Source organism: Pezoporus occidentalis, unplaced genomic scaffold, assembly GCF_034315485.1.
Source record: "Pezoporus occidentalis ecotype Australia unplaced genomic scaffold, CSIRO_AGI_Poc_V1 ctg53, whole genome shotgun sequence".
Lineage (NCBI taxonomy): Eukaryota > Metazoa > Chordata > Aves > Psittaciformes > Psittacidae > Pezoporus > Pezoporus occidentalis.
The window spans coordinates 164,686-175,977 of record NW_026915866.1 but is presented as its reverse complement, the minus strand read 5'-3'; the positions used below and the strand labels follow the sequence as shown (position 1 = coordinate 175,977).

At 38.6% G+C, this 11,292-nt stretch overlaps 1 protein-coding gene across 6 annotated transcripts in view; it reads left to right on the top strand.

Annotated features, from left to right (window-relative positions):
* Positions 1-586: 586 nt before the first annotated feature.
* The window catches only part of RBM46 (RNA binding motif protein 46), a 28,340-nt gene continuing 17,634 nt past the window's right edge, over positions 587-11,292 (top strand). For 2 of the 6 annotated variants that reach the window (XM_062637452.1, XM_062637456.1), the window contains exons 1-5: positions 587-662; positions 2,186-2,213; positions 3,307-3,468; positions 5,212-5,679; positions 6,473-7,255. In XM_062637452.1, the coding sequence (XP_062493436.1) occupies positions 3,318-3,468; positions 5,212-5,679; positions 6,473-7,255 (1,402 nt within the window). In that variant the 5' untranslated portion in view covers positions 587-662; positions 2,186-2,213; positions 3,307-3,317. Of the gene's footprint in view, positions 663-2,185; positions 2,240-2,277; positions 2,376-3,306; positions 3,469-5,211; positions 5,680-6,472; positions 7,256-8,507; positions 8,599-9,516; positions 10,231-11,292 lie in introns of those variants that run through there. The other 4 variants (XR_009968268.1, XM_062637457.1, XM_062637454.1 and 1 more) reach the window with 4 other exon arrangements.

The following is an 11,292-nucleotide window of genomic DNA, read 5'->3' as shown; positions in this document are numbered from 1 at the left end:
CACTGCACCAGCTAACACAAAGGAAAAACATGACTGCTACTGCGGAACCCAGGACACTTGTGAAAGTCCCTTCCCACCCAAACTATTCTGTTTGCATGACTAATACCAGCCGCGTTCTGAAACGTTTACGGTGAGCCTAAAAACAAGCCTCCCCTTGCAGCAGGTGTCGGGCACTGGCTTACCTCCCTCACGAGGGCACGCTGAGGCGGCAGCGCTCCTCCACCCTCGAGGCTCCAAGCGGCGCCAGCCAGCACGCGCCGTTCCAGCGCCCTCCCCAGCCGGCGCAAGCGCGCCACGCGCACCGGCAGCGTTCTCGGCAGGTCAACGGTCGTCCGTTTTAAAGCTCGCGTGCCTCGCACCTCCCTCTGCCCCGCTGCGATTGGCTGGCGCTGCCTGTCAATTATGCCCGTGCCCGCCCTGGCGGCCTGGTGATTGGCTGAGAGGGAGCAGAGAGGGAGAAAGCTGAGGCAGCGGGGCTTACGCGGGTCAGGGGGTGGTGGTGTGTCCTGCGGTTCTGTCTGTGTAGCTGCTGTGGCGGCGGGCTCGGACACTGGTCCTTGTGCTGTGGGGAGAGGCGGAGGCTGCGTGAGGGACGAGGGCGTGTGGAGAAAGGGCCGCGGCGGGCGTCCTCAACGTGCAATAGTCGGCCAGAGCAGAGCAGGGTATTGCCAGGGTTGCTGTTTCTCTTTTCTCTCCCTGTCCCACATGCGGTCTTGCCTCAGGTAGCATTCTTGGCTTAGGGCCTGCCTGGTTCGGTTGCTTCTCCCACTGGTATGGTGTCCTAGCTCCTCACTGCGTCTTCACCTCCGTGGGAGGGGTGAGGGCGGTCTTGTCAACTCCCACGATTTTATCTTGTGTCCCTTTGCTGATCTTACAGATAATGTTGTTCTTGACTGGATGTTTGAACTCGTTGGGGAAAAGGGGAAAAAAGTTTGCCTCTTCCTTGCTCCAGTTCTGTTGTCTGTTTCCATACCTTGTTAGGCCTGAAGTTGCAGAGAGTTTTCCTGATTATGGAATCTTTGTAAAGTATGTAGCCTGTGAAACGCAGTAAATCTTAATTAATTTGCAGAAAGGAGATGGGACACTGTTTGTAGCAGGTAGGAGTCATGCTGTTGCTGCTGTTGCCTGTCAGAGATTTTTTTTGTGCTCTATCCTGCTTCCTTTCTGGAATTTCATTTTAATAAAGCCAGGACTTGTTTGGCATTTGTCTTTTTTTAAATGACCACTGATGGGTGTCATACAAACTTGACTAGGGTGGTTGCTTGCATGGATTCTTGCCCCAAAATGAATACAAGCTTGATAGAAAAAAACAAAATACACAAACAAAATGTATCTCCACCAAAAGTTGTCTTTTTCTAGGATGGAAAAATATAGTTGTGTTTATTCTGTTCACATTCTAATTAAGAGATATGTGAAGTCTATAATGTCATGTGAAGGCTGCTGTGAAAAGAATGCGCTAGTACTTTGATTCAAAGCACCTTTGAAATGACTGAGCTGTTCTGCGAGGAGAAGGCCACCTCAGGACATTGCATAATATGCATAAATGTGGCAGAGGAAGGGGCTTAATCCCTCCATAAATTGACTATATAATCTTCTTTAAAAAATATGCAAAATAATTTTGGAAGTGCTGGGGTAGTTTTCAGTAGAATGTGTAACTGAAAAGGACTAGCAACTGTGGAGGTGGTTAGTGTTTTGAGTATGGAGTAAAAGCTTACTTAGTGTAACCAGCAATCATCTGAAAACCTTTAGATATAAAGATAGGTGAGATAACATTTGGTACATTATTATGGCTTTACTTTTACTAATTCTTACTTTTGCTAGTGATAGGGAGTTACGGTTAGCTGTCAAGTAAAATAATTTGTGTAGATAATGGTGCTCATTTGGATCATCAAGCTAAAAGTAATAGCTTAGCTGGTGCAAAAGCACCAAAGTTACAAGCTGAAGAGAAGGTCGCTTCAGCTTCAGGCTTTAGAAAAAGGATGCAATTGTAACTGTTCTTGAGCTCTTCTTCTCTCCCTTTTGGCAGTATTCGGTTCATTGCAACTAGTTTTGAGTTTGCTGCAGTGCTTGAGATGGTTGGTTTCTTGGGACCTTCAACAGTGGAAGCCTAATGAAAGGAGAGGCATATGAATGTTTATTCACTTTACTGTCCTTGATTTAGTTTCTTTTATTTTCTGTTTTCCAGATACTTGCTGAACAGCAAGACTTCCTAGGTAAGGCCTCAATTGGTGAAGTAAAAGTGAGTTGACAAGAAACAGCTGGTTTTAACTGTTTTTCTTGGAAAAAAATAAATTGCCATGTCTCAGATCATAATTAATTGGACCGTGATCCTGAAGACAAAGCAAGCTGAAAACATAAGGGGCATCAAAGAACAAGTAGGAGTTGTAGCTCATTTTTCTGGTGGTAATTTTTTTTGCAAAGGTTTGAATTACTGAACCTTAAAGCATAGACTTTTGGAAAAAGAAGACATAAATTCAGTGAAAAGGAGGCTATAAAAAAAAAAATCTGACTTGAAAGTTAATTTTTTAAGGGGCTTGACTGGTAGAGTAATTGCTAAATGGGCTCCTTAGTGTGATTGTTTCCCATCACCTGAATGACAGAAACCCAAAGCTGTTGTACAAGATTTGGCATGCCAGAGAAATAGTGGCTGGAACAACAACAACCATATAGGTAGATGTTTTTAGTTTTGGCGACTGTAAAAATTGATAAAGTAATGAAAATAAGGACCTCAGAAGTGGGATTATTTCAACCCCTTAGTTTTGTCAGACAATTCGGCCTAGTTTTATTATGTATTGGATTGAATTAAATCACTTTTGCTCATGAATTCTTTGAATTCTTTATATTATTTAGGCATGGACTTAATGTATTAAGTATTTTGGTACTAAAGTACAGTTTCAAGATCAGGAGTATTTCTATAAAATGTGGTAATAAAAAAGTGGAACTTGGCACTTCAGGTAGCATACAGGTCTCCACACAACTGTGATAACATGATTTATGAAATAATTCATTAATTTAGGTGAAGGGCAGCATACTTAGAAAAGAGTTGTGATACAGTTTAGGAAAATCTGAATATAGAATGTCTAGTTGCTGGTTAAAGTTCAAGATTATCGAAACTACAAAACAGTGCTTTGAAAACAAATGCGCAGACAATAGTAGATGGATTTGGTATTAAAGCTTTATGCTAAACAAAGTCACAGTAAATAGACAAATATAGCAGAAATTGTTTTTCTGTGCTTTGGTAACTTCTGTGTATGTATAACAATGTAGAATTACCTGAATTGAAGTATCTGTAATGTTCTATTGAAGCTATTGCAGATATGCATGAGGAAAACAAAGCTGCAGCAAATGTATGTGGCAAAATCCGAAGTGGCACTCAGAATGAGGCTGCTTTACTTGCCCTTATGGAGAAGACTGGATACAGCATGGTTCAAGAGAATGGACAAAGAAAATTTGGTGGGCCTCCACCAGGTAAGCATTTCTTTTGAGATGACAAAGTTGGAGTTTATTTGCTGTAAGGAGAGTTGCACTGAATCACGCTGAAAATTTGTGTAGCCCTGCATCCTGTATCTTGACCATGATCAGTAGCAGATGACTTGTAAGAAATTATGATAACTGTTTGTAAATGAAGAGTTTTACTGTTAATTTTGCTTGTTTAAGCTGTGGTTTCTATAAGCTTGTATTGCTGCCAGGTGAGATAGTCTCTGTGTCAGCTGTTTTTTCCTCTTACCATCTTGTTTTTTTTCTGGCTGCTCTCCAGAGCAAAGAGCTGATCTGGTTCAAAATTGCCTTAAACAAACTCTATTCTTTTTTCCCACCTCAGCTCAGTTCTTCAGCTTATGTCACTTGTGGAAAATTTATCTGTTGAATGGGAGTGGTGGGAAAGTGGAGAAAGTAGATTTTCATTGCTTCATTTGTGTCTTCTGCTTAGGTTGCTGCAGACGTAATGATGTCATTAGGTATTTAAGTGATCAGAATAGTGTGGAAGAAAATTTAAGATAGCATGGATCTCAGAAACACTTGGAGGATTATAACTTTCTAATGCTGATTGAAGTTCGATTACTTGAATTACTGCAAAAAAAGGAATCCTATAGTCTGTTGTCCAGTGATCAAATACCCAGTCAAGGAAACTTTCTGGTCTGTTGGTATCTACATGAGGAATGGTGCTTTTGGTTAACCATTTCCATGGTGGCATCTGCCATGTTGCTCATGGCAAATGTGGCACAGATGAGGTTTCCTTTTAAGTCAGGAGTTGCAACTTTCTCCCAGTTAGCAGTAATGTGCTGTAATGCTAAGTTACCATGCAGCTTCAATATTAGAAGAGGAACTTTTTGAATGGTAGGTGGCTTTTAGTTACTGAGAATCACAGTTTAATTGGTTATCAGGCTGAAGATAATAGTGAATTTGTCTAGTTAATAAATTAACATTCTTATTTAATGTCATGACTTCCCTATGCCATCAAGCATAGCCTCCTCCCCTCTTTCCCGATGAAGGTATGCAGTTGCTTTTCTTTTCGGAGTTGCTAAATGGTATACTGTTGGTTTACGCTTTTTTATGTGGGCAGCTGACTGGAATGATGTGAGTGATGGCAGTACTAGCTTGCAAACTATACTACTTGCCATGTCCTGTCAGACCTCAGCTGAAGTGGTTATAAATGTTTATAAAGCTGAAAGTCATAAAGATGTTGAATGCTGTGTGGAACAGAGCCAGACTTTTTCCTGAGTAAGCCATGACAGCATAGCTGCAAATACATGCCAGTTGTGATGTCTGGATAGCTTCCTTATGTACCATGTAGTTCTTGGTGTACAGTTTATAGAGGAAAATTTATTCTGTGGGAAGGCAAAAGTTTCCCAATTCTGTTAAGACATGTTTTTCATGAGTAGATTATGTGCTTTTTGAGTCTTACATGAAGGAAAAAGTTTTATTTACATGTAGACTCTTAGAAACCTATCTGTGTTTTAAGTAATGCTGGGTTCAGTTGGTTTCGGTGAAAAAACCCAGAAGATGGAATTAAAAGAAATAAAAAATGTGGGCTTATGACTTTTTTTTTTTATGTATTTAAACATAACAGAAAAGGGTTAAATACAGGATAACAATATGCTAGTTTTAAATAGAGACTAAATATAAGTAACTCCCACCTTCAAATTGGAAGTCTGGGGGAAATGTATTTACCTTTATTTGTACTAAGATTGTTGTTGGACAATTTCTTCTAAGGTTGGGAAGGTCCTCCACCACCTCGTGGATGTGAAGTTTTTGTGGGTAAGATTCCTCGTGACATGTATGAAGATGAATTGGTTCCTGTTTTCGAGAGAGCTGGGAAGATCTATGAATTTAGACTCATGATGGAATTCAGTGGTGAGAATCGAGGCTATGCTTTTGTGATGTATACTACTAAAGAGGAAGCCCAGCTAGCAATCAAGATTCTTAACAATTATGAAATTCGTCCAGGGAAGTTTATTGGTGTCTGTGTAAGCTTGGACAACTGCAGACTGTTTATTGGAGCAATTCCAAAAGAAAAGAAGAAAGAAGAAATACTGAATGAAATGAAGAAAGTTACAGAAGGAGTGGTGGATGTCATTGTTTATCCAAATGCCACTGACAAAACTAAAAATCGTGGCTTTGCTTTTGTAGAATATGAATCTCACAGAGCAGCTGCAATGGCTAGGAGGCGGCTTATCCCAGGTAAACTGATACGTAATTCAACTGCAGGAGGATGTGTCTCCACATTGCATGGAATGGGGTGGTGGATCATCTCTGTTTTCCTTTGTTTAATGTATTTTGAGAGTTGCAAAACTGCAGTAGTGCCTTTCAGCTAAAGAGGAATTTTTTATTTTATTTTTTGTTCATCAACATTTTTTGTTGGGATTTATTTCTTAAGAAACTGAAATTTAAGCAGTTGTGAGAATGAAAGAGCAGACATCTGTTTCATAAACTCAAGTTACTGTAATTTACATCAAGATATGTATTTGCTTGGGCACACATCCAGTTTTCATTTACATACGTTGTCCCTGCACATGAATTCTCTTAAAGCTGAGTTTAAAAAATACAGTGTTTGGGATGTGTCCCTTATTTTCTTTGAGCTGCATGAGTGACATTATTGATACTTCATACTGTAAAAATGTTTGAAAGTAGGTCTTTAATCTTTTACCTGTTAAACTCTGTCCTGGGTTCAGCAGTAGCAGTCATTTTTCTCCTTGGTAGCTGGTGCAGTGCTGTGTTTTGACAGGAGAAAAATGACTGCTACTGCTGAACCCAGGACAAACTCTTAAAATTATTTTCAAGTAAAAGACAACTTTTTCTTTGCACCTTATTTTCTTTAGTAATTTCAAGTAGCAATATTTTACATATTTGGCTTAAGTAGATGCAGGGAACACAAACCATTTCCATGTGGTATGCATCATGTTGTAGAGGAACTGCTAAGAATGATTTTTGTTTTCACTTGTGTATTTCTTTTTGTTGTATTACTTTGCTGTAGGAACATTTCAGCTTTGGGGTCATACTATTCAAGTAGACTGGGCAGATCCTGAGAAAGAAGTTGATGAAGAAACAATGCAAAAAGTTAAGGTATTATATGTAAGAAATTTGATGATATCTACTACAGAGGAGACAATTAAAGCCGAATTCAACAAGTTCAAGCCAGGAATAGTTGAACGTGTAAAGAAGCTGAGAGACTATGCTTTTGTTCACTTTTTCCACCGAGATGATGCACTGGCTGCTATGTCTGTGATGAATGGAAAGTGCATTGATGGAGCCAGTATTGAGGTAACACTGGCAAAGCCAGTTAACAAAGAAAGTACTTGGAAGCAACATTTTAATGGTCAGATAAGTCCCAGTTCTGAAAATCTCTTGGGGTTTCCTAACAAAGAAGATGGTCATCAAAAACCCTTAGGGAAACCAGTGAGTCTTCCAGTTCATCTTAATGGTCAGCACAGTCCAGTCCCCACTGAAGTTGAAAGATGTACGTACCCATTTTTTCCAGGAATAAAACTTACTCCAATTAGCATGTATTCTTTAAAATCCAGTCACTTCAGTTCTGCAGCAATGCATCTGGATTATTTTTGTAATAAAAATAATTGGGCACCGCCAGAATACTACTTGTTTTCAACCACAAGTCAGGATGGGAAAACACTCTTGGTGTACAAGGTGCTTATTCCTGGTATTGCTGATGCTTCCCAGAGTATTTTCATGCCAGACAAACTATGTACAACAGTGGAAGGTGCAAAGGAATTGGCAGCACAGTTCACGCTTCTACATCTAGGTAAGCATAAATGCTTCCCAACTGAAGCTAGAAAAGTTACTTTTCAAGTGTTTTTTGTGTATATATCTTAGCTTTTGTGTATATCTTTATGTAGATGAGTTAGTTTACGGAAGAATTGTTTCTTGTGTAGTCAGCTGAGTCTGGACCATCAGATGAGAGCACTGGAGTAATACTGTAAACATGTATACAATGCAATGCTAGGGTCATTTTTGCTTACATTTATCTGCCATAATGATTCATAAAGAAGAACTAGATGACATGTTAAGTGACTTAGGTAAAAAGTCATCTGTGTGATGATTGTGGTCCTGAAAATTTATTTGAAAGAAGAATGGAGACAGCTTCAAGTTCTGTGCTTGACCTGCCCATTCTGTGTTTTACAGATAGCATTATCTAAAAATAGTATTTTCTGTACTACTTCGGGAAAGAATTGCCAGAGTAATTTAAAAAAATTAGATGAAGAATGATTATTCACAGCTATGGTAAAATCCAGAATGTAAACAAGTTTAAAAAGATTAAGAAAGTATGTGTTGAGATTTTTATCTTTTCAATTATAGTTACAAGTGCTGTAGGGAAAACATTTTAAGGTGAATTTAAATTAACAGTATTTGAAAGCTTTTTAGTACTTCAGTATGCCACATGATCACAGTTAATGTGAATTCTTACTTAGCAGAATTCCCAGATCCCATGTTTGGTTTTTAAAAGCTGTCTACCTAATGGCCTAGTGCTAGTAATGCTGTCTTGTTATCTTTGAACTATGAAACTTTTGATGGCCTTACTGTTTCTGAGAATTTGCTCTGGCTGCTCTGTGCAGGACCCATATTTTAAAGCAAACGTACATGGCTGGCTTTTGAAAGATGCACCTCTTTCAGGTAGATGAAACACGTTTTCATTGGAATTGTCATGGTACTGAAAAGTAGCCCTAAGGAGTCTAGAAATAGAATTTCTTTTCCCTATCTAATCTGCAGAAGCCATTTTCATTCAAACTTAATGTAACACAATATGTTGAATGAAACATCTGAAGCCAAAGAAGAGCTGCTAGATGTGACAGTGGATCCCCTCCTCACTGAAGCATTTTGTATAGTTTGGCATGTTGAATGATGGTGCAGGGATGCATGTGTTGCGAGTTTTCTTTTTTTGTTCTTGGTTGGGGTTTTTTTGTTTTTTTTTTTCCCTGTCTTTTGTTTCCTTTGAGGTGGTTTTTTGTTGGGTTTGGTTTTTTTTTGTTTTGTTTGTTTGTGTTTTTTTTAAGTAGCAGTGATTTTGAGAAAAGTGTGAATGTTTTTCTTGGAAGCAACTTACTATAAGTATGCATTTACAAAGATGACAAGGAATAATTCCTTCTGGTATTATTCTGCTCTTACAGGAGCTTAGTTTTTCTTCCCACTTAATTTTTAATTTTTTTTCCCCCCTTTTTAAAGCATATAAGCAGACTAAGTTAAGTAAATGAGAAAGGGCTGCTTTGGAAGAATTTAAAATTGGGCTGTTAAAATTAATACTCTTAAAGCATGCTCTTCGGGGTTTTTTTGGTGATGCATATTTCTGTATTTACTTCCACATAATGGTATACTTGGTTGTTACTACATACAGTAGTCCTGAATGGAGAGCAGTACAACAACTAACCACTTGGTGTCGCCTGAATATTTTGAAAATGATGCTTGGCGAAAATACAGAAAGCTGTGTTTTAGTTTTACTAGATAGATCATGAACAGATCAAGGGAGTGAAGAAAAATAAAAGTCAGGCTTGTTTAAATATATGAAAATTACATGTCTGGATGTCCCTTTGCTAGAAGGGGAGCCCTGCTACATGTTGAAGTTTAGAAAGTAAATGTTTGGGGAGGGGAACAAAATTAAAAAAAAAAAACAACTGAATGCCCTGTAGAAGAAGTACCTTTTTCATTAATTTGAATCTGATTTCAACACAAATCTGCATCTTTAGAAGTTACACAACACTTTAGTATTGTTTGCAGAATGGTGCTTGGCTATTAAATGTGGTATCCAGTTAGAAAAACATGTAAGAATTCCTGCTCTTGTCTGTTCTGGAGGCTGACTAGATGTAACACAGCTCCAATTTGAAGATTGTATAGTTATGCTGATTAATACACACTCTGTATTCCACCTATGATCTAGAAGCAGTGTTAGTGCACAGTCAGTCCTAAAATATGAGATGTTAATTATTATTCTGGTCCTTGGCATCAGTAATATAATAGCTTTGTAGTTTATGGACTCAGACTGGCTCATCCAGGTGACTTTCTTAAGTATAGGCAGAAGAGAACCTGAAGTTGCATAGGTGTGCTCTGAACTGTAGAACTTCACTTCCCTTTCTTTAGTGGGAGTAAACATCTGAAGCCTGGAAAAGCAGAACATTGTTCTGAGAATGACTGTGGGGTTCTTTTAGTTTTTGTTGTTGTTTTATTTTGTTTTCACGTATTGCTGGTAGAATTCTAGTATTTTAAGGAAATGCCAGAAAATGTCAGACCCTCTTTTCGGTATTTAAGACAATACCCTCTGTAGAAAAGTCTGAGTCTTGGGGAGTTCTCTCCCTACTGAGTATGATGGAGAAGGGAAGAAGTTTTGGTAAAATTTCCTTAGTTTGGAGGATCTGCCAGGTTTTAGACCTATTCTACAGTAGGGTACTCAGTTTATTCACACAGGCTATCCCATGTGGCATCTCACTGAGACACAGTTTAAAGAAATTAATTTTTAGCCAGAAGAGAATACTTAAAAATATTTAACAAACTACTGAAAAGAAAAAAAACACTGATAAATCTCTGAATTAAGGGAAAGCATTTTAATAAGTATAGCACATAGATAGCAGTAATTCCAGTTTGCCACATAGAATGCATAAAGTAAATGGTACCGAAACACACTGTCCCCTGCACTTGATCCCTTATTCGTAGGGATGCACTTATACTTAGCTTGGAGGAAATGGTGCTTGAACCTTACCCAGGTCTCTTGGATCCTGTCCTTACCTTCTAGAGCCATAATCCATGGGATTACTCCAAGTCGGTCCTTGACAAGTCCAAGGTTAGCTCTCTAAATCCAAGGTTGCAGTCCTCTTACTGCCTTGTTTCCTCCATGCAGGATCCTGAACTCCATCATCTCGTGGTCACTGCAGCCAACGCTGGCCCCCAGCCTTCTTATCTCCAACCAGCTCTTTTTTGTTTGTTAGTACAAGGCCACTGGCTTTGTTTAGCAAATACAGATGATAAGTGATGATTGGGGTGTTGTTTTGTTTAGTTGTTTTTTTTTTTAGTGAATTTTAGAAAGGCTTAGAGTGTAGTATAAGATGCTCCTTAAGAGTATGACTTAAGAATATGACTTTGGAAGTCTTAAATATTTATCAGATGATTTATGCATAATGATTTTTAGCATAGTCCCTAAACAAGCATATGTAACTTTGCTGTCCATGAATGCAGCATAGTAGGATAGTAGAGGCAAGTAAACCTCCTAGGATGGTGTTTGGTGCAGGCTTTTCCACCCCCTCAGAGACACTGTCTTATCTTCAAAGGAGACAACAACTTTGCTTTTGTAGACCTCTGATTAATCAGTCAGTCTGATGTTCATGTGGATTTTGCAGCACAAAGGTTACAGTTTTTACTCCTAAAATGACTCTTGGTAATTTTTCAGTCATTTCTGAATTATTTGTGTTTCCAACTTGAGTTTTAAGTCTATGTTCAGCAGTGGATTCTTACTACAGTCATGACCTAGACTTTTTCTTTGGGTAGTTAGTTTAATCTAAAAAAGACTAACATCTCCTCCAATTTGCAAAACCTGTTATTTTTAACCTCCTGCATTTTATGCCACAAGGGTAAACATTCCCTTTTTTCAAATATGCTATTGTAGATGCATCTAAGTGTAGATGTCTGTCACTTGAGGCCTCTCATTTTTTTTAAATGGGGATTACCATCTTTTCTGAGTGTTGTGAGATTCAGTTTTTAAAAGCTTGTAAGTCAGTTTGAAAACAGCATTAAATCCATACTCAGTGTTAACTTTACTGCTGGAAGCATCTCAGTCACTCAGGACTTGTCCTGAAGATT